General features: G+C 36.2%; 1 protein-coding gene across 2 annotated transcripts in view; it reads left to right on the top strand.

Moving 5' to 3' along the window:
* LOC125073294 (non-canonical poly(A) RNA polymerase protein Trf4-1-like) overlaps positions 1-23877 on the top strand; it is a 28361-nt gene extending 4484 nt beyond the window's left edge. The window contains exons 2-8 of one of the 2 annotated variants that reach the window (XM_047684065.1): positions 4319-4512; positions 13929-14068; positions 14491-14553; positions 16209-16496; positions 17207-17311; positions 17394-17823; positions 17911-23877. In XM_047684065.1, the coding sequence (XP_047540021.1) occupies positions 4319-4512; positions 13929-14068; positions 14491-14553; positions 16209-16496; positions 17207-17311; positions 17394-17823; positions 17911-18080 (1390 nt within the window). In that variant the 3' untranslated portion in view covers positions 18081-23877. Of the gene's footprint in view, positions 1-4318; positions 4513-13928; positions 14069-14490; positions 14554-16208; positions 16497-17206; positions 17312-17393 lie in introns of both variants that reach the window. The other variant, XM_047684064.1, reaches the window with a different exon arrangement.
* The last annotated feature ends 675 nt before the right edge of the window (positions 23878-24552 follow it).

The raw sequence follows: 24552 nt of genomic DNA, 5'->3' as shown, positions 1-24552 counted from the left end.
GAATACTTAAAATTGTCTCCTATTCCTTTCCATTGTGAAGTTCTCTTTGTTATATTTTATATTGAGTTTTATTTATCCTTTACATAATTGAAATCAATTTTTAATGACAACATCCCCCAAATTTCAGACTTATGCCAGTCGTTGCCTATAGTGCTCTATAACACGCTTTACTCAAAAAATAATGGAATCATGAGATCGCCTTCAATTCCGTCAAATATACAAGGGAATTACGATTGAAGAGTCTTCTCTTACCACCAAACCTGTACCAAGTTCCAAAAGATTCCATTATGATTCCTACAATGAAGTCAGGAGTCAGTGGCAGATACTTGTTAAAATTCAGTGTGAATGTGCTGCAGACGACCTTGCGAGTCAGTGCCCTCTGCGCGGAGTCGATCATGTGGCGTTATGTAAGATGCAAACAAACGAGCCGGCCTTTTTAAGTTCCGATGTGCTAGTGAAAGTAGTCATAAGTGCAGAGTACTTAGCTCATCTTATAGTTTATTCTAACAAAGTGATTTAAACAAAGCAACTATAATACAGGTCAAACGTCTAGAACTGATGATTTACTAAATATGCTTTTGCTGGAATTATTGCAACCGAAATAATGTGACATATTTTTTGGGTACCAGGTGTTTGGAATTTTTGGTTATTACAATCAGTAGAAATAGCTGATCCTAGATTATTGAAGTAATGCATAATCTTGAAATTTTATACATTGATACATTTTTTACGTCAAAAATTTGAGTTCGTATTAAAAAATTTTTTATTATTAAATTGGGCTCTTAATTACCCGGCAAATGTCATATAACAGCACCGAGGTTACTCGATTTGTGTCACCGCCTGCTCATTCTTAAGTCATAAAACCTGCCTACATCTCAATCTCGGTAAGATTATAGTCATCACACAATTTTTATCGAAGATAAGATATCGGTATCTCAATTAGTTCTTCCCCAATCATTTGTATATTTTAATGGGCACACCTTTTAAACGTCAGGTTTCGAATATGATAGTAAAAATAATCACGTGTAGTTTGCTCGTTCGGTCTCGCATCGAGGTCGTCCGGTCTCGTCTAGACTCCGAATGCCTAGACTAGAACTTATACGCGTTTAATGAAACGGAATAATAGGATTTAATGATGTCCCTTTCCTGGGAAAAAGGTGATAATTCTTCTAATAGGGTTGTTTTGTCTCTAGTATATATGAAACGTATTACGCGTGTATATATGAAATCTTTATAGTTTTACAATGTACTGAGCGCTGGGTGAAAGGTCTGGCGGTAAGGCCGCCCACTTGCCACGGAACTACACGCATTCCACAGAGAGAAAAGTTTTGAACAAAATTTTAAAAGTCTAAGATTATTTTGAAAGTCGTCTACGTTTGTCCGTGAAGATTAATTCATTGACAATAATCCTTTGACGGTGAAAATTGACGTACCTATAAATTGATGAAAATTGATTCATTAAAAGCTGATTTCTGATGAAAATAATAACGCACTTCATAAGAACATATAGCCAATAAATGAGCTACATAATATCTATTTTGGTGTATATTTATTCTGAAATTAAAATGAATACTCATGTTTTGGCGTAATAACGTAGTCATCACAAGTCATGTTATAATTATAATATTATTTAAATTTGGAAACTATAAGTAATTTTGCATTCAACATTTAAAGTACAACTAGATCTGGGCCAAGGCTGGCTGCTTATGTCGTCACTCCGTGAGCCGTCACGTTATCTCGTTTAAATCTCTGGATTCTGTACAGGAAGTCTGAATGAGACATCTTATTAATATTGGCGGAAGATATATGTTAACTAATATTTTTATAGTCTGTGATAATGGGAAGTAGCAAATTGATGAGACCCAAAAAAGATTATTTACTTTATATCTCCGAATACGGCATTTACTTAAGTTTTTTTTTTTTTAATTCATATATGATACGCAGATTTATTTAAATTTATATTGGACCAACTCATGGTAAGATTTCGACACCGCCCGTAGACATTGGCGCTGTAAGAAATATTCCATTCCTTACATCGTAATTGCGTCACCGACCGGGGGGAACTACGAAGCCCTGTTCCATGTGTCTAATGACACTGACTGACTCGCCGTTTGAACTGGAACGCAACAATACTATACAGTGGTAATACTCTTCAGTGTAGAGTAACACTACTACGAGACTAACCTAATACGCAGCTTTTACGACTAGTGATCCCTTTGCCTTGCCTGTTTGTTCATCTGTATCTTTTACATATTAGCTTTATAAATATAAATTATATGGTTGGAGACCGATATATGTAAATATCAAGCCATTGCGTTGGTCATTTTAACCCAACCACACCACCAAGTAAAATGAGCTTCTCTCGAGGATAACTAGGCGTGTGTTCCATTACTCTACTCCAATGAGGAGGATACACTTAAGCTGAATTTTATCAGGATGAGCTCATGCTCATATATGTGCTCATGCACGAAATGTTAAAACAAAGCACATGACAACTCAGTGGTATTTATCTTGATTTATATCCTCGATCTTTGGTTTAGAATCACGTGTTCAAGTCAATTCGGCTAAATATTTAACTTGTATAGACGTAATATGCTTCGTTTTACCATTCTCATAGTTTGCAAAAATGATTAATAAAATAGTAATATTTGAATTTCGTTTTGTTCATGACCAAATAACGCACGTGTGAGTTCTGACATAATTAATAATCACAGGTCGCGGAGTGCGCGGCACGTCTCATCCGACAGCTGTAAACAAACTTAAGCGAATATTATCTGAGATTAAATATCTATCGCTGTCACGGTTTGATTGATACGCGTTATTTTCGATACGGAAGTGACGTAGTAACTATTACACTGGGCAAACGTTTCTTAAATAAAACCAAAGTTAATAGACAAAGAATAAAATTTCTTTAAGCACCCTAACTGTAAATTCTCTCTTAGAGTTTAGGAATGTTAACAACACTTCGTCATTAGCTCAGCAAACCTGCAAGTTTTTCAAATTTATTGTTTTTGGGATGTTTGTCAAATTGGTGTGCTCTTTAACTCAAAAAAATAAATTAATTAAAGTTATTTTGTTTTTTAATTGCTTTGAGCAATTTAAATTCAGCCGATGGGCCAGTCGTTGCGACACGTGTATCCTAATCCATGATTGCGGGAATCAGTCTGATTTGATATTTAAATTCTTTATTGTTTCTCTAATATTATAATTTCATGATCTCAATTTTTATTCATAATTCATTCCATCTCCTCAAGCGAAGAGTTTGACCTTAAGACCTTAGCTCGCTTGCTCGCAAAATCGAAAACGTCACGCCGTCAATCATAAAATATCGCGAATGAAATCGTGGCTACGCTTTTTCGTTACCTAAAGGTAATTCGTCGTCTAATTTGATTAAAAAAAGTTTCATAAAGACTTCTAGTACGGCGTGACAACAGTTTATTCCGGCCTCCGCGAGGCGGGTATTGAATATCGTAAAACTCGACTAGCCTGGCAATAAACTGGAGCAATGGCTAAGCTGGGTCGACGACCTGCGAGACTAGACTGTCTATTCTAGACTAAGTCTTTATGCTGTACGTCACATTATTCAAAACCATTGTTTTCTGGTATTGATTTAGTTCTGCTGCGTGAAATTCAACATGGAATTTTGTGTCGTAATATGACTTAGCGATTATAACATATTTCTTTGTTACCAATAAAGGACATCAACTCGCACGATACTACAATATGGGTAACCATCAATAATCCTAAAGTTTTGATAGTGAAATAAAAACATGTGCGCACATCAAAGATAACGTATATCGATATAATAGAAATGATACACCAAATATGGTCAACGCGCCTGCGAAAATATGATTATTGGAGGATAAAAACGACTTTGTAGAGATTCGTAGAACGGTTCTGGTAATGAGGGCTATCTCCAGTTTCATTGGATACTTTATTATTTCCCGCGGTTAATGGCTACTTTTCACAGCAGCATCGGCGAAGTTACGTCGCTTAAATTAATACTTGATTTCTTTTTTTTCTTTTCCTGTAGTAATTTTTAGGTCAGAGATTAAACTCGGAAGCGTCATCGTTTAACAAAGATGTTGCGTTAACTTTGATCTTTTGATTTAGAACTTCATAATGAAAAAAATGTTTCGTACCTTTTACCGTTCGCTTGAAGCTACAAACTTTTTACAATACGGAGTTAACCATGAGAATTAATAGTATTTTATTTCATAAACTCAACAAGGGTTGACACAACAATGAATAAGATTCATTTCAATTCAAAATGTTTTTAAGACGAATTTTATAATGATTGCAATGTTTGTCTCCTCAGGCTCCACGAGGAAATCGAGCACTTCTACATGTACATGTCTCCCACGGAGACTGAACACCTGGTCCGCTCCACAGTCGTCAGCCGCATCCGCAGCACAATCCTGTCCCTGTGGCCTCAGGCCCGCGTCGAGGTGTTCGGCTCTTTCCGGACCGGCCTCTACTTGCCGACGAGTGACATCGACCTCGTAGTCATTGGTAAGTGAAAATATACAAATACACTCTTAAACGCGTATTCAATGTTCTATAATGAAATAATAAACATTTAAAACTTTATTATGAGAGCAAGCAAAACATTAAATCATATTTGAGATTAGAACAATAATTTATTCAGATATAGAAATTATAAGAAATCGAAGATCTAAACGGAGTAGTCACTAGAAGGGTTTTGATGCAATTTATATTTCTGAAATATAGGGATCAATTATTATGAATATTTACGTAATGATTAAGACGATATCGTAGAATTGTGCGCGCTAGTTTGGCTGAATACACGTTTCCTGCTGAATAGCCAATATCATTCTGCACGAATTGCTTTTAACTACGAATTCCTACTTACAAGTTTAAAAAAAAATCCATTGGAATTATATTCAACTAAAATATGAAGTTCAATTTAAACGTCGAAGAAGCGAAACGTATTATAATTCGAGTAAAGTTTCAGTGCTTCAGCATTGAAGTACTGAAAGTTTTAATAAGCAATCGATCAGTTTCTGTATTAGTACAAATAACGTTTGATCGACCGCAGTCTCTAAGCCGAGCTGAGTTGAGGATTAGGTCTAGAAAAGTTGGAGTGTGGGGACTGAAGTTTCTCTCGAGAATTTAATCAATTAATCCTGAAATATGTAAAGAATTACGTCTTATTTAAATTTAATTGAAGAGTTTTATATATTAGGCAATAATTTGTATCTAATTGGTACGACCATTTTAACGTCTAGAGTAACTACTGCGTTTCTTTAGTTCTTCTCGGTAGATTCTTCGTTCCGAACCGGTGGTAGCTTCACTTAATATAGTTTGTAAAATGACGATTCATAAGTGCTTGTAAAAGCCTACTCGAATAAAGTATAATTTGATTTGATTTTATCTTAAATCCCCCACAGCAAATCAGTCCTCTTCTGTAGAAGCGTGTCTCTGGCTTGGTGCTTATCTCACCTTTCTGGTGAATGTTTCACTGATAGTTGATGGATGTAGACGTGGAATTAAACGTAACAACAAATATGTACTAGTTCTTGTTTATCCTGTAAACTTCGCTTATTATATACACACATACTTGAAGAGAAAAATCGTCTTAACTATTTTTTAAATTAATAAATCTCATAAATTATATTTTAGATTGTGAATATGACATCACAGCCACCGAATGTTATCGTATTTTATCAAGCAGACGTCACACTCGACTACCACATTTAATATGTGAATTGTAATCTATGAACTGAATTTTATCAATTTTATTCCATATATGTTGTAATACTTTGGCGTTTTATTGTAATCATTAGAGTTATTCTACAAGAACGAAGTCGACACTCAGCACAGAAATCAATAGTAAAATGTCGGCAATTTATGCGTGGAGTGATATACGACGAGAAAAATATTAAATAAGACTTAACATGGGCGTATCGTGATATGAATAATATTGATAAGCTCGAGATGTAATTTTTTTTAGTATTCATAGATCTCAATTTGTGGATAGCACATAGTTATTTGTGAACGCTGAACGAATGGCTTGAGCGACGAATTATATATTGTTGTACATAATATACTTATTTGTATTCTATATCGTGATCTGTTTTCTGTGTCATATAAAGATAAAAATAAATGTTGATGTTTATATCAATCCATATATATATAGTGTTAAATTAATACAAATTTCATATCAGCCACAAAACCAGCGTCATGAGTTCGTCCCGAGTCCGAGACTCATAACCTGTTTACTAGGAAAGGTGTAAGATGTGAAGGTCACGTGCATTAGGTACGCATAGTAAAAATGTAACAAGCGTCTCAACGTTTCACGTGGATTAAATCCTCTTCTCTCAGGTTTGGAGATGATACGACCGCGCCGCTTCAGTGCGGACAAACATACGAACATACATAGTTAAAAAAAGACAATCTTAAGAAAAATCTGTAGTGTTGCTCGCAGCAATACTTATTTCGGTTTGAGGGGTGAGCCAGTGTAACTACAGTCACGAGGAACATATCATCTTTTTTCTTACGGAGCCAATATCTGTGTGGGGATGACCACTTGCCACCATTTGTCCGTCCGCTTAGCGATGTTATATAAAAAAGGTTATCTAACCACTCGATCATCTCGGCTCCAAATAAACACGCAATGTAATAGAACTCCTTTTTAATTCCCCGGTTGTGCTCTATTGGACTACAAGTGATTGCATATACAATAATGAACTATTAACTTTATCGGCCGCCTCTTGTTTTTGTTTCGGATCGTCGGCGCGCGTGTTGCTATCGTGACACTGCCGACTCTTATCTGGTCTATTTTAGTGATCGAAGGCGCAAACTTGTTCAGTAGGTCGTTTATTTTACACGAATGGGTTTTTAGATGTTTGCGCGACACGAACGTTCCGCTGATGTGATGTTAAGATTTTTATAAATGTACAAATTACTGAATGGATAAACTAAGCAAACTGTCTTTGGTGGTGAGGTTAAGTTAAGTATTGAAAAAATAATAATAAGCTTATTAGCGTTAAGTTCTTCATAGATTGAAAACTGAAGGTTCTCACAAAAGCTGACTAAAATATAATCGTTTAAAACGTCGTATTACGTCGTCCTAAATTAAAGATGATTTGATCAAGCAAGTATTAGTGATAATGAAACATTATTAGCAATTACATACTAATAGATGTACCGACAATTTCAATCACAGGAGAAGTCATGACGAATAAGGAACCTAACGTTGAATTTACATGATGTAATTGGTCGAGATCTTGAATGATCTATGTTAGCCATTATGAATATGACGTTTTGAATGTCGGTGAACTTGATATCGAAACTTTGGACGTAAAATTATAAGTAGTTAACTCGAATAGTGGTGTATTATAGCCGAGCTATTAGCAAACCGTACGGCATGTGTTGATCTAAGGTTTCTTTAACTCTAGTCCTGTGATTAAAATAGGCTGTAGGCTGTAGTCATCAAGGCACATAAGCAAATCGAATAGTTTATTTTATTAGTAATAGAGACGTATTTACAATGAAAATGTAAAAATTAAAATATAGAATCATAAAAGTTTATCAATCAGACATTTTACATCAAATTTGATTCGGGTCGAATCGATCTCTCAAGCATGTTGCAGCATCAATAATAATAATTAATTAGTCAGTTGGCTGAAACATTTCTAGAAACAAAGACTATTAACGGGGATTAACTTACTTACTCACTTTTGATAAATATCATTTAACCGTATAACCGTATATGATACTCTTTCTTTGGTTTTGGTTCTTGAATAATCAATATATATATATATATATAAATCATATAAAAAAAACTGCATTGTGTGTGGTGTGCCACAAGGTGATTTTCTAGGGCCAGTACTATTGATATGTCACACATAATAGTGCAAATAAAGACCTAGATATTTTTTTTTTTAATTAAAGTAAATAATACCAAAATGACGACTACTGTAATATGAATTAAAAAAGTTAAAATAGTGTTTGTTTAACATTGCCTAGAAAATGTTTTAAACTATTTAGAAGGACTTGCAAACAATAACAGTAGCATTGATTAAATACGTCACATCAAATTGTTAAAACAATGTTATAATAAATCACATTGCCTGCTAATGTAATACGACACAGGTATATAGGTCAGTTACAAGGTGTGTTTACGAATATTCTGTTTACTACGGGCAGTTGGAAGCCGTGCCCGCAGCCAACATAATTCCATTACGTTTGTTGTTTATTCCGTTTGTCTAGACGTTGCAAAATAGGTAAAACCAATTCAAATCAAATCAGGCAACCTAAATACGATTATAAATTAAACTTTGATTTCTTACCTGATTCTGTTAAGCTTAAGGTCACATATAATTACCACTTAAGCAATAATTTAAAGAGCAATTGAATAAAAAACTAAACGAGTTTATTCTTGAAAGCATAAGTTAAAATGTTGCGCAATTTAAACTGTAAACGAACGAAACGAACCGCGAACAAGTCGACGGAGACATCAAGCGAAAATAAAAAATGAAAAGAACAAGAAAATTTAATGAATTCGTAATATGATCGAAGTGAAGGCAAACGATTTCGGAATGTTGTTTATGTGTCAGTAGTTGAGATCTATTAATACACGACAGATGACCGGCGGCCTTCGCGCCGTAATTGTTTAACGTGGGGATCGCGTCACTTCGGCTATTAGATGTGACTAAGCGATGCGATGGGGATCCCTACCACAAGATTATTATAAAGTAACTTCGTCCTGAACTGGGATGCATACAGACTGATTATTATGGAAAAAAATAACTTACGCACCAAGTCTCGTGGTCATAATCCGTTTATCTACAACTCTTGGCAAAGGTTCCTTGCTAATATATCGTAGATATTTGAAAAAGAAATTTAAAAAATAAAAATCGTCGTTATAAAACAAGAATGGATCAACTTTTGGAAGAAAAATGTGTCGAGATCTATTGAACTTATGGATTGAATCAGTGGGGCTGCAACCTTTGCGAATCAATGAGATTGATATCAATTTAACGTCGTTGCCAGACATAAAGGCGCGCGGAAGTCGCGACTATTGAATGAGGAAATGGTATGAATCATATAAACTGCGTCTGTAGCATTTTCCCTGATTCGAGGTCTAACTTATTTACAAATTTGTCTCCGGATATCCGTGTATACCGTAATAGTAATAGATTGTGAAGGGAAATGGGGTAGGTATAATAAGACACGTCTGCACTGTTTGACAATGTTTTTAATAATGAATATTAAATAATCAAGTAAAGCTGTTCGTTGATTGAATGAGTGGTGAGCGAATGTGAATGAGTGAAAGATTGAATAATATAATGAAAGAGAAATCTATTATGTATAGAGGCTTGAATTTTTGTATATTCCAACAGTCCCCCTCAAAAATACAAGTTAATATAATATAACAATACCATAACATAATTTCTTTCATTACTCATTTTTACAAATAAAATACTAACTATTTAGTTACATAAACCATAGTTTTATTTATTAAATAAACTCATTCCTTCATTTACTTGATTAACACAAAACATGAATTATTTTTCAAAACAAATTTAAATTCTTTCTTAATTCTATAAATCTCTTGGAAGGTATCGCTTTTGTGAACATGTCAGCTAGTTGATTTCCTGTGGAAATAGGTTCTAGCTTTATTATTTGATTAGCGATTTGTTCCCTAATAAAATGATATTTTATATCTATGTGCTTAGATTTTTTTGTGATTTGTGGGGTTATTGGCAATACATATACAACTATTATTGTCTTCAAATATTACAATAGGCTCTGTTATTTGTATAGAAATACTATTTAACAATGACCTTATCCAGACTGCTTCTCTCACAGCCTCAAAGAGAGCCATGTATTCAGCTTCCGTTGAAGAGACGGCGACAGTATTTTGTTTTCGTGTGGTCCACGAAATTGTACAATTATTAAAGGCCTTAAACAAATAGCCAGTTGTACTTTTTCTGTCGTTCTCGTCACCTCCCCAGTCGGAATCTGCATACCCACTTATTATCTCTTTATATTCAGATTTTTTATAAACCAATTTTAAATTAATTGTACCTTTAATGTATCGTAAGAGATGTTTTAAATATTTCCACAACTCTTCGTTATTTTTAGATTGATATCTACTTAATATATTAATACAAGCACAAATATCTGGCCTTGTGCAAAGCATTGAATACATAAGGCATCCTATAACATTTTTACAAGGTGCATCATAGTGAGTGTCTGAATTTAAAGCTACAAAATTGATTTTAGAAGGAAAAGGTGAATTCGATGGATTACAATCTTTCATAGAAAATTTATTTAGAACATTTTGCAAATATGTTGTTTGATCTAAAGAAATTGTATTAGTTGTTCTTTGAATTCTAATACCAAGAAATAGTTTTAAGTCCTTCAAATCAGTCATTTGAAATTTTTGCATTAAACTGTTTTTAAACGCTTGTAATAAATTACTATTTTTAGTAGTAATAATTAAATCATCAACGTACAGAACTATATACACGTTTTTATCTATACAATTTTTATCTAATATGTACAGACAAGGATCTAATTCAGAGTTCTTAAAACCCATTTCCTTGAGAATGATATCGAACCGTGCATACCAACACCTGGACGACTGCTTTAGGCCATATAATGTTTTATTCAATTTACAAACCTGGTTATTACTTGCTAAAATACCTTCCGGTACTTCCATATAAATATTTTCTTTCAATATACCATTTAGAAACGCGGTTTTAACGTCCATGTGGTGTAAATGTAAATCAAACTGATTTGCCAGTGCTAATATAAATCTAAAAGTAGTTATCCGAGCCACTGGTGCGAACGTTTCGTGATAGTCTTGTAAATACTCTTGAGTGAAACCTCGAGCAACCAACCGAGCTTTATAACGTGTAGGTTCACCAAATTCATTATTTTTAATTGTAAATACCCACTTGCAACTTATAATATTAACATTTTTCGGTCTAATAACTAATGTCCACGTTTGGTTGCTTCGAAGCGACTCAATTTCATCCTGTATAGCGTTCAACCACTTATCAGAATCGTGCCTATCGAAAATATTCGTATATGATGTAGGTAAAGATTGCGTATCATTAAAAAGAGATAAAAATAAATCAGGATCGTGCATTTGCTTATAATTCTTTGGGGGTAATTCTCGAATTCTTTCGCTACGTCTTAAATTAGTGGTATTCGATGAACCGTCCAACGAATTGTCATTAAAAGAATCTTGTTGTTGATCTATTTTTAGCTTTGCCGAATCAATTTCGGGCTTACTAAATTTTGAAAGGGTTTCAATGTTGTCACTACTGCTACGTGTAGGGCGTGATTTTTCAAAGTTTAACTCGTCAAAAATAACATCGCGAGCTATAAAAACTTGATTATTTTCGATATTGAATAATCTATAACCGTTTGCATCGTAACCGATCAATATTGACTTGAAAGATTTCTCATCAAATTTAGTTTTTCTAGCTTTGTTATGAACGTATGCAGTAGATCCAAACATTTTTAAATGATTTATTTTCGGCCTTTTACCATGCCACATTTCGTATGGTGTTTTATTTATCAGAGTTTTAGTGGGTAGTATGTTAATTAAATAAGTAGCTGTTAAAACAGCTTCACCCCAAAATATTTTATTTAATTTCGCACTTGTAACCAATGTTCGAGCCATTTCGGTTAATGTACGATTCATTCTTTCTGATACACCATTTTGTTGTGGGGTGTAAGGAACCGTTAAATGATACATTATCCCTTTGTCAACACAAAATTCTTTGAATTCGTTTGAAAGGTACTCTCGGCCATTATCGCAATATAAATTAACAACTTTAGAATTAAATAAATTTTCACATTTTGTTACGTAGTCTTTCATACATTTATATGCTTCAGATTTAGAATGCATCAAATACGTTACTGTATAATGAGTAAAATCGTCAATAAAAGTAATAAAATAATTTTTATCATCAAATGTAGGTGGTGTAATAGGACCACAAATATCGGAATGAACTATAAAAAGTGGCCTATTTCTGACTGATTTATCTTTTGATTTTGCAAAGGGCAACCGCGACTGTTTACCAAGTATGCAAGACTCACATAATGTATCATTAGGCATAATATCATTAATTAGGTAACTATCATCAATTAAGTTTTTTAGAATGTTAAATTTATTTTTGTTTAAGTGACCTAGACGCTTATGCCATAGTTCGTAAGATGTAGAAGTTTGAGACAAATTTAAATTATGTTGAGATCGCGTATGCACTTGAAAAACTAATTTAAATAAATTATTACTGATAACACTCGATACTAAACACTTGATACTATTGTTAATATAAACACTGTTATTTTTAAATATAACAACCATACCTCCTTGTTGAATACGATATACAGATATTAAATTACATGGCACGTCCGGCGCATATAATACATTATTAATCGCCCCTTGAAAACCTAAATTAGTAGTGACATTTATTGTACCTTTACCAAACGCTTGAATGCTTTCATTGTTCTTAGCTATACCAATTTTAATCGGTATTGTGAAGTCTGAGTAGGAAGAAAATAATTCCTTACTATTTACAACGTGGTCAGTTGCACCCGAATCTAAAATGAAAACAATATTATTAATATGATATTTATAAGAATTTGACAACTTACACGTTGAAAACATAAATGCGAAACTGTCCTCGTTATCGTTTCTGATTTGCAAAGCGCTCGCAGCTGCTGTTTTACTGCCGCTACTACCTCCATTTTGTTGTAACTTTTTGAAAAAATCGACAATCCTTCTTCATATGATTTCGTCGTCCACAATAATCACAATATAATTTTGAAATTTTATATGATGAATTTCCGGTGTATGACTTCTTTTTATAATAATTATATGATTTCCTTTTATCGAATCCAATTTTGTTCTGCGATTTGAATTTATTCGTTGATGTATGTAAAACTTTGAGTTCTGTCGTCGTGGTATTCTTTAGTTTGACTTCGTGATCTTTTGCTAGCATATTCTTCTTAATCCACTCATTATCTGGTATTGGTGGTGGTTCTTCGTCAATAACAGGCAATAACTGCATTTCTTCTAGTAGTGACCTTATACGAAACTTCCAAGTACTATAGCGATCACCGTTAAATTGTTGTATATTTCTTTTACTTCGCGAATCCATTTTGAGTAACACTTTTACTATTAATTTTAATTATTTAAACAACTTTAAACATGACCTGGGCCCATAACCTGAAGGGAAATGGGGTAGGTATAATAAGACACGTCTGCACTGTTTGACAATGTTTTTAATAATGAATATTAAATAATCAAGTAAAGCTGTTCGTTGATTGAATGAGTGGTGAGCGAATGTGAATGAGTGAAAGATTGAATAATATAATGAAAGAGAAATCTATTATGTATAGAGGCTTGAATTTTTGTATATTCCAACAGATTGAATGGGAAAAAGTCTGAAGCGTTAATAGCGCGGTGGTCGAGCCGCCTGACGAAGTTGTAGGTTGATGGAGTTTTTAGAGCCTATTGTTATGAACATTTGAATAAAATTTATTTCGAAATTTTAAATGTTTGTAAATGATATTAGCATCAAATAGATTTCTATATTTTCATTGAACGATCCATATAAATTTCTAAACTAATTGCGTTTTTGTGCGCCATTCATGAGAAATTTGGGCAAAGACCCAGTATAACTATTGCCGAACTCAGAAGTTTCTCGGTGGAAAGTGCATTCCGAACCGGTGGTTATTTTTAAATGTATTTACATATTTTAAAATGACGATTCACAAACGCATACCAGAACCAGTCTCTAGGAATCCTTTGATTTTGATATAATTTTAAATAAAAAACTTAAGTCCTTTTAATATCAAAAGAAACGCGTTGGCATTGTGAATATTTATCTCACGTACGTATTTCCTTCAGATTTGAACTTTGGCCTTTAATTCACCAGGTCAGTGGGAGAAGCTGCCCCTGTGGACTTTGGAACGCGAATTGGTCGGGCAGAACATTGCGGAGAAGGAGAGCATCAAAGTTTTAGAAAAGGCCACGGTCCCGATTGTGAAGATGACCGACAAATACTCCGACGTTAAGGTATTCATAGTTGTACATGATCTGATTAAAGGTACTTAGGATATATTAAGAGAACTGTTCTGATCCGTTGGCTATACAGGCTGTTTTCTTAATGCTGATGGACTCAGTTTCTGCCAGTATCAAATAGTAGTAGTCTAGTAATAATAGGTCAATGCAATGTACCTCTCTATCTACCTCCCTATGTCTACAATGATATTCGAAATAATAATAAGGAAAAAATCAATTATATTTTTTTTCATGGGTAACAATTGTTTTATTAAAACATGCTTAATATTTCTTGAGTCAGATTATCTGTATATTTTTTTTGGTGTTGATTAATAAAGAACACTCTGTATATAAATAAATGCAAGTATATGGTTTCATCGGACGATAAGCGCAATGTTCAACTCGATGTGTTTAATGATAGTATCAATGTTTATCAGGTGGATATTTCGTTCAACATGAGCAACGGGGTCAAGAGTGCAGAGCTCATCAAGCAGTTTAAGGTCAGTGTCTATTGAATGTCAACAGAGGGGGGGACTTGTTAATAGTAATAGACGAAATGTCACGGTATATAGTTGATATTATTATTTATATTATGACGTCTTGATGATTGACTGCGACAAATATTGTGGTGCAAAACTTATTTATCTCGAAACAAAACTTACTACTTACGTGGGGGTAGGGCTTTGTGCAAGCCCGTCTGGGGAGGTACCACCCACTCATCAAATATTCTGCCGCAAAACAGCAGTACTCATTATTGTTGTGTTCCTGTTTGAAGAGTGAGTGAGCCAGTGTAACTACAGGCACAAGGGACGTAACATCTTAGTTCCCAAGGTTGGTGGCGCATTGGTGATGTAAGGAATGGTTAACATTTCTTACAACGCCATTGTCTATGGGCGGTGGTGACCACCTTCCATAAGGTGGCCTATTTGCTCGTCCGTCTACCGATATCATAAAAAAAAAAACGGTTTTCTAGTTTTCCTATTATGTATGAAGATATTTTCGTGTTCGCCTAGTTAGGCCCATTTATCAGTTAATGTAGCGCCGAGGATCAATACTGTGTATTGCTGTGTTTCGGGTCAAAGCGTAAGTGAGGCAGTAAACTTACGCATCGACACTAAAACGATACACTTTACAGTTCCAATGTATACGGCCGATGTTGACTATATACTTACAATCAATAAGGCATACGACTCGTTAATCCGCTCAAGTAATTTGGTGGAAAAATGTGACTAAGGGTCTTTGATAAGTCATTTATCAGCAATTACGTTTTGAACCATTTGGTGTTTTAAATTTAGTTTTATTTTGTAAAATGACGATTCAAAAATACCTTTTGATTTGATTTATTGAGATTCAGACTAAAATTTAAGAACATTAAATTACAAATCATCGAATCGTACGCTTTATCTGATAAAGTTTATATTCCTAAACAATTTTTTGTATCAATAATTGTTCGTGATAGTAGTTTTATAATCTGCGTCATAAATAATCTTCCCGACCTTGGCATTCCGGTTGCACTTGAACAAATACACTTTCGAGTGTTATATCACTCGTGTTAAATAATACAATCGGTGAAAAGTTTAAAATAAAACGGATGCGGATATTGGTCTGCGTCTGATCTCGTTTCCTCGTTGGTATGAAGAGTTAATGGATTTATTCGATGTGTGGGGAGCCTAAATTTATTCTGCCGCATAAGAGGCTCCGAACATTTTGGACCATCATCAATATTTTCGCCAACGAGTTCGTAAAGTGGTTTAAATTCGACCATAATCGTTATCGAAAATTTTAGGATCTATTTTATTGCTCTTATTTTATTTTTTCCTATTGATAACACTAAAGACTAATCTAATCAATTGCTGCAAAACAAACATAAAATCGGTTAAGATGTAGAAGTGAAAAAGGTACTGAACTGTTTTGTGTTTTCTATTGATACTCGAAATGTTTTTTTATTTTTTATTTACAACAGTAGGGTTGACGTATAAACCCTTTGTCTTCGGGTCTATTCTGTTCATTGAAATTGGCATTAACCAAAACTCTTATATTGACTATGTTTAAATTACACTGGCTCACTCAGAGCAGGATATCTCGTGAATAGTCGGTGGTGACCTAGACTGGTGTATCGCAAGTAAAGCTACACCATTTGAATAATATGTTACAGGAAAAGTATCCAGTTCTATCTCGACTAGTCATGGTCTTGAAGCAGTTCCTGCTGCAGCGTGACCTGAACGAGGTTTTCACTGGCGGAATCTCCTCCTACTCCCTGATCCTCATGTGCATCAGCTTCCTCCAGCTACATCCAAGACCCGACAGGCTGAGACAGCCACATAACCTGGGAGTGCTGCTCATCGAGTTCTTCGAGTTGTATGGGAGGAAGTTCAATTACGTTAAGACGGCGATAAGAGTTAAGAATGGCGGGTCATATGTTTCAAAGGATGAAATACAGAAGGTATGAATATGTTTTTATGTAAACCACGTAAGTTGTGCGTCACCATTTCGTTACCTGTGACTTGATATTAAACACGAGACTCTTAGCCGAACTAAAAGAGCCAAATAGGTGAGCTGCTGAATTTCGAGGCTTAATTTGTGTTTATAAATCTGATCTCGTGTTCGTTTAAGGAAAACATTGTGATCTATACGTATTGCGGTGAAGCGAAATAATTTCCAAACCTCATTATTTCTCGCCCGAGTTGCATCACTTGATTACTATTGGGGCATCTGCATGGCAGCTTTGGATCAAAGTTTTGCTAATTCAATCATATGACAAATGTTAATCGAAGTTGTAGAACATCGTTCGTCATATTGGGAACTGAATATTTAGCGAAATTTTTCCCCGGAGGCGAGACTCGAGTACTCCTCACAGTAATTGTCAAAGTAATCGAACTCGGTTTTCGTCTAAACTATTCAATTCAATTCGAGTCAATTATTCACATGTGTAATTCGCGTACATTTTGACCTTTTCTATGATTGCTTTGAGACTGATTCGGTCCGGCGATCGCAGATTCGTTAGTCAAAGTCGAATATATGGCGTTGCAGTTACATACACCGGGTGTTTGAAAATTATTTCAGCCTTAAATGCCAAAAACTTCTCTAATATATTTTTATTGATGCAGGAGCTATAAATATGTCGATAATACTAACTGGTTTCGTAATTCGTAGGAAATGAACGACGGACATCGTCCATCGCTGCTCTGCATAGAGGATCCCCTGACGCCCGGCAACGACATCGGCCGCTCCAGCTACGGCGCGATACAAGTCAAGCAGGTGAGGCTCGCGTGCCCTCGCGTCTCTCGGCGGACGGCTCACTCTTCGTGCCCTCGTACAGCACAATCGATTGCGTCCGCAGGCGTTCGACTACGGGTACATCATCCTGCAGCAGGCCGTGGCGCCGCACAACGCGCTGCTGTCGCGCCACAGCGTGCTGGGCCGCGTGCTGCGCGTCACGGACCACGTGCTGCAGTACCGGCGCTGGGTGGCCGGCACCTTCGAGCCCTTCTTCTTCCCGCACCGGCCGCGCCCGCGCCGCGCGCCCAGCCGCTCCCCCGCGCGCTCGCCGCCGCCGCCCTCGCCGCCCTCCCCCTCGCCGCCCTCGCCGCCCTCGCCCTCCGCGTCCGACAGCTCGGCCGAGTGGTCGGACGCGCCGCGCGGGCGCACGTCGCCGCCGCCGCTGTCGGCGCTGCAGTGCTCGTCGCCCACGCCGCGCCGCGTGTCGGCGCACCAGAACCTCATCATCCACCACATCACCAGCAACTCGGACTTCAACAACATCCCGTCGGGTGAGTGCGCGGCGCGGCGGGCCGACGCTCCCCGGGGGCGCCCCGGGCCCGCGCCCTCCGCCCGATCTGACCCCGTTTCCGCCGCAGGTGTGATGCAGCAGCGCTACGGGCCCCCCGCGGCCCCCGCCGACGCCAAGGGCCGCGGCTCGCGCTCGTTCTCGGCCAAGCAGAAGCGCTACAACGGCTCCCCGCCCGCGCAGCGCTACCGCGGCGACGCCCGCCACAAGAAGCGCCGCCAGGTGGCGCAGCCGCGATGATACCGCGTCGGGCCGCGCCGGGGCCGGGGCCGGCCGGCGACCGGGCCGGCCGACGGGACTGACTGAGTGAACCGCGACGTACGTTCGAGACTATAGTCCGTCGAGTGTGTCCTCGGCCGACGGAGTGCGCCGTAGATTTTAAATGACTCGGAGACTGCAGGGAGTGGCGGGCCCGCGCGCCTCACGATGCGAGCGGGGGGGCGGGTGGTGGGGGGGGGGTCGCCGCCGTGCCGCGACTCCGTTAGCGACGCGACGCTAGCCTATTTTGTCGTAAAGTGGTTCTACAGTAGTAATAAAAAAATATAAAAAATTACCTTTATTATAAGTATTGGCTCGTTTTAAGCAGCCGCCTGGTGTGCCAGTGCCAGTGTCCGGGCGAACTCGAATCGAACGTGCGTCACATCTTATAGTGTTTGTTGTGAAGTTCAAAATTGATGAGTAAGTCTTTCGTACTCGACGTAACGTACCGCGTCGTTCCCTGTAACGTGAGCCGTTAAATCTGCGTGCGTGATCAGTGATTTGTACCGGAGTGAGAGTTTGTGTCATAACACCAATTGCAGCTGTATTATATTGTTATGTGCGATGGGAAGCTGACCGTATGTTTATATGTATTGCTGTGCGATTTGATATCTTACACCTACGGAGTAGTGATTAGTATCCTTTGTAAAATTCTTAACGGAACTTTGTTATTTTTATATGAAAGTCATTGTAACGATTTGGTTTGGGGTCAGTGACTGTATTTCGAGTAAACTTAAAAAACAGTACAAGTATACGTGTCTGTGTCTACGTGTCATGGAATACATTTTACCAATAACACAGCAGAGTTGTGCACAAGTTTTTTTTTACAAATAAAAGTAACTAAAAATAGTAGCGATACAAATTATGAGTGTAATATTTGGTGTTACAGACAGACTTTTGAGATCACATATTATTATTTATAAGAATTCAGTCTTGTTTGTGATACGATGCCGTTGACTGCCATGAGCTTGCAGCTTTTGTTATGATATATATGTTGAGCAACCAAGACTACGGTATAGCAGATCCTAAAATTGTATGTTTTTTTAACTGAAGTTACCTTACATATGAGAATAATGTTTGCAGTAAAGTTCTATACGTGTGATTGTTGCCCCGTGGTGCTTGTTTTGTATGAGTTTAGAACGACTGCTATTTACTCATTACGAACTTCAATGATGATATTCCGTTGAGTCACTTGTCTGAGTACGTGTAAGATTGTATCACACTCCGATTAACTTATGAAATGTATAAAATTATAAATCATATTAGATTTAATGTTATGTATTTGTAATTGTCGTACGGAGCAGTTTTTTGTGTTTAGTTATCTGTTCCTAAAAACCCTTTGTGAACCATTTTTCATTGTGACTCTAATTCAATTTCATCGTTAGTCTAATGACCTTAAGCTCATGTATGTACTCAACTTAAAATCAGTTACTCTTTAAGAAATACTTAGATTGTAATTCATCAAAATTTGTTAAGACAAAAGGCCAGACATTTTTTGTTTATATAAATATATCTGTGCTCAAATACTGCTTCGTTCAACAACAAGAAGTACTGTTCTCTCTAAGCCCGCTCTGTTGCCGGCGGTTGTTACGGGACGACAGCGACGCTCCGCGGTTGTATCGATACAATAGAGAAAATATTTGATCTAAAGTCTTCGATAGGGACAAAAAATGGAATTGAAAATGACGTCACCTCTATTCATCTCTCGCTCGCACAGTAGCGCTGTCTCTACTCGCTCGCCGGTATCGAGTGCGAGTAAACTTCCCTCGAGCTACAATAATTGTTTCTTACGCCGCATTGAATGTATTTTAAAAATATATATCTGTGCTAATATTACAAGTGAAAAAGTAACTTTTATCTGTCCGTCTGTACGTTACGTTTTCAAGGCTAAACCAGTGAATAGATTCTGATGAAATTTGATACGAAGCAAACTGGAAACCCAAGGACAGAATCTGCTTTTTTTCACCCTTTGTGGAAGCTAATGTTGGGGTCTGTTGTAGGGCGCGTTAAAATGAAACCATTCGAATCTGGTCGATTAATAATTATATAACGAATTAAACATTTAGTAACATATTATGAGCGAGGATTTTCATTGCATTTATCTCTGCGAGTCGTTACTCGTACTCGATACCGGCGGGTGTAGTACATTTTGTAATTTTATTATCATTAAAATAGATAAGATAGATAAATGAAACAAATCCATCGATATAATATGTTAGTATATTTTCTTAATCTATTATATAATAATTAATCAACACGACACATATGCGAACAAAATACATAAACAGACGGCTTAGCATTCAAAGGGTCCACACAGCCAGACGGACGGACGAACACAATTCTGTACCGCGGGTGTCGCACACGAACTACACCACACGGAATTATTCCCGATGTACTCTTATAAACGTACGTTATAAACTCCGTTTACTCATAGATCTCTTTAAACCTTGTATTTATATGTAAATAATCCGTATTTATTTGTAAATCGATTCATTAATAAATATTGTATTGGATGTGTAATAAAAGGGGCCACATCTAGTTATACCCGTATCTTATTTGTATGAATCGGTGGTGTTCATTTGATTATCACGATCTCTAGATATCTCCCGTCGACTTGTCGAACGTTACTCGATAAATAATGTAAGTGAAACTGTAAGTTAGCTGATAATACTAGTGTCACTGGATGTGGTATCTATTTTGTTTTATATAGGCTCATGTTACTCCACTCGGATCCGATTCAAATATTCAGACCACATAAAATTTACCTCTCAGCACTCACACGAAGATTCGTTTCTCGGTTTTCGTTCAGTTTTACCGATCATTGATAGACCGTGATGATCGTATGTGTGTGTGAGTGATTAACTGACCACTCACTAAGACACTGCGCAGTTCGAATTATGTACAGGGTGTCCCTAAAAACAAAATTAATATTGAAACATTCTCATATTTTCAAATGTCTAATATTGCTGCCGAACGTCAACTCGTATTCGTTGGTTTATGAATCACCCTGTATATATAATTTGGTTTATTCTGCGAGCAGTCGTCACTGCGATTATTTGAACTGTGGTCTGATCTTTCAACTCTCGTATCCATTGAGTTGACATACTGTCTAGTCTAGTTTTATATAAATCGACGCGATAACAGTAGCTCGATCTAGTTCCGTTCGTCGGACGTCCGCCAGGTGTCACTCGTGATGGATGTCGTATACTCTCATAAATTCGGGTGCTCGTCGAGAGCGTTCGCGTAAGAAATTCCATGGTTGTGTTTTGCGAGCGTTCTCACGGTTTTTGTATCGACTCAGTTAAACCGGGTCTCCTGCGATGAAAGTTAAATATTATGTCATACATATATAACTCTGTAAACATGTAAGGATTAGTTTATTGTTATCGTAATAAATTTTGCTGTCACATATTTTAATAATAGTTCATTACTGTTACATATATGTAGGGTATTAAAATATATATACTGTGACGTTCGGGGCAGTAAAATATTTGTAAAAATAAAGTCAGTAATTTACTCTAAAGAAATCGTACGATATAATACTGAAATAGGTCCAAAAATAGGCCCCGCCCACATTTTCCAATTTCTAACATAACAACGGTCGCGGAGACTCGGGCTTATGAAACAGACAAACGTCTAGCTCGCAGTGGCGCTGCCCGCCATCGCTGTCGGCGAGCCCCCCTCCGTGTCGCCGCGCATGTAATACATATATTAAGTTGACGATGCTATACTGCCGTAGCTGACGTGAAGGTGACGAAATTAACTTAGAAGATATAGTCTTTGTAAAATGAAGTAGAAAAAAGAATAGGCCATTACTGAGAATGATCAATTTTTTTACATTTTTTCTAACTATAGAGGCGTGCACGTCTCGTCGCGGTCGTTCATTATATAAACATTAGTTACTGATAAAATTACTTCGATGAATGTGTACGCGGGCCTCTGCGACTGACGAGTGATAGATTAACGCTAATATTTTTTAAACAAAAACATAAAAATTATAAAAAATGTTATATTAACGAGTGCAACTAAAAGTACTGTACGATTTTAGTGTTTAAGTGTTCACCTCGTGGCGTATGATGCCAGAATGCTACAGGACGAGTTGAATGTTGAACTAATTTATGTAAACATAATAAACTCGATTTGATTTAGTCTGATTTGTTCGAAGTCGTACAGAATGTAAACAAAACGTGACTATTATTCGTAGGCGTGTTGTAATCGTTACTAAAGTATAATGTAAGTTTATTAAAAATAGTACAATGCATTTCAAGTAAGAATAGAAGCGACTCTTGTCGTATTTTGACGTCCTTTAGTAGCTGTAAATATAAACCGGTTAAGTATGGTGTGCAAAATAAATGTTTTTGAAAAAATAAATCTTTACAAAAGAAACAAGAATGAAAAAGTTTTCATCTACATCTAGCTTCAAATAAAAAACGCTTCATTCTAGTAAGAATCATCATCGTCCTCATATTATCACCATTGTATATATTATCACGATGACAATGAAAAAAACAGCTATTCATTATTTTTAAAATGAAATAAAACTTGAAAATATTTTGTGATAATAGGAGTTAATTAATTGTTAAAGTCTAAGATTAAGTTATCAACTAAAAATAAATAAATAAAATCAATTCTCTAATCAGACAAGGAAAGGAAAAAAGTTAAATAATATTTTTTTGCAAACCGTACTCTTTAAGTGTCAGACAGGTCGCAGACGTTCCTATTCTTATTCGAATGACATTCTAAGTGACGTAACTTCAGTTTTGTTTACACTTTGTACAATTTCTCTTTGAATGGACTCAAATATACTCTAATTTTGTAACCTCGCTCTCAATATCAGTTCGATTGAGGATCTCTCGCGATGTTCTTTTATCTGTTCTTTATTAATATAGATTTGGATATTTTTCTCATGAATTTCAAGCAAAGTTTGAAACCAGATTTAAAATGTTTGTAATGTTTGGAAATCTCTATTTTGAAAAGTTTCCTTCATACCCCTAATACTCGATTACCGATACTACTACCGACTCGAAAGAGTTGACGATCTGTATCGTTCGAGTGGAGAGTATTATCTGTTTATTATTAAGTGTTTATATTAAAATCACAATAGTGCCGATAGCTGACTTTAAAATAAAGTATCGTACACAATAACAATCAGAATTTAGCTTTAAACGCGATCGTGATGCGTTTTCTTTGCCCAAAATGTAACTCTAGCACATTCATTCTTAATTTTATTCAACTCACAGAAGTAATATGCTTTAAAACTTATTACGCTATAAACTGTATCAGTATCGTATCATTCTGTAACGTTGCAGTCAAATTAGTCCTTGAAATTTTAATGATAAATAATTTCTTTTTCGGGTATATATCTCAAGCAATCAAGCAATTGAGCATCTTCAACCTTCATTGTAATATATGTGATTTGAGACTTCGAAATAGATTCAAAATGTCCTGATCGATGCGGCTCGAGTCACGTGACGAGATGTTTCCAAACATAATAAACAAGACCACGTCTCTACTTCCACGCTGTTTCTACTCGATCGCAACTCATAAAACAATTTAAATGTTAACAGATGTAAGCGTTTTGTATATGATTGTATAATTTGTCTAGCTTTAGTACATCGTTAGTTGTATACAGTAAATTAAGTGTACATACGTCTGTACATAGCTTGTAAATACACACGAGATATATATTTAATATAAAGTTTGATTTAAAGAGAAGTTTTAAAATAAAAGAAATTTTTGAAAAAAAAAATACAAAAAAAATGAAATAAATAAAGACATACAGTGAGTATGAAGTGGAAAAGCAATGTTATCTTTTATTTATGTACCCCCTCTTCCCGTAAGTATTCCCATAATCCGATGGGACGGCACATCCGACAACTTGTAGACAGATCTCCTCGACAGAAAACCTAGGACATTGGGTTTTGCATTAGTTTCAGACCAATGAGGCACACAGTGAATCTAAGTGAATCGAAATTATATAGTTGATAGAATAGAATCGTAGGCCCCTTCGCGAGAATATTTTGTTGTTTGTGTTAAGTAAATATATTGAAAAATAAACGAGACGTGTCGCGGGACGCCAAGTTGGAACGTATGACTATTAAATAACTGACGTTATGAAAAAACAATTAACATTGTATGAGATTAATGAAAAGTCAATGAATGTTAATAATAATCCCGTGTGAATTAAAACAATAACAACAAATATAAGACTGAAAGCTCGTCGGGAGGCATGGGGTTATGTACGCCCCTTAAAACTTTCAAAACCCAAATAAGAGTTAACAATATTAATTATTACCTAAAAAGTATACACGAAATTGCGTCTAAAGGTCTTAAAAATCAAAATAAACAACAAATAAGCTGTTACAAGCATTTTTGAATCGAAACTTTGTATATTAAGTGTAGCTACCACCGGTTCGGAATGTAGATTATATCGAGAAAAACCGGCAAGAAACTC

This window comes from Vanessa atalanta, chromosome 24 (genome assembly GCF_905147765.1).
Source record: "Vanessa atalanta chromosome 24, ilVanAtal1.2, whole genome shotgun sequence".
Classification (NCBI taxonomy): Eukaryota; Metazoa; Arthropoda; class Insecta; order Lepidoptera; family Nymphalidae; genus Vanessa; species Vanessa atalanta.
This window is presented reverse-complemented; position numbering and strand designations above follow the sequence as displayed.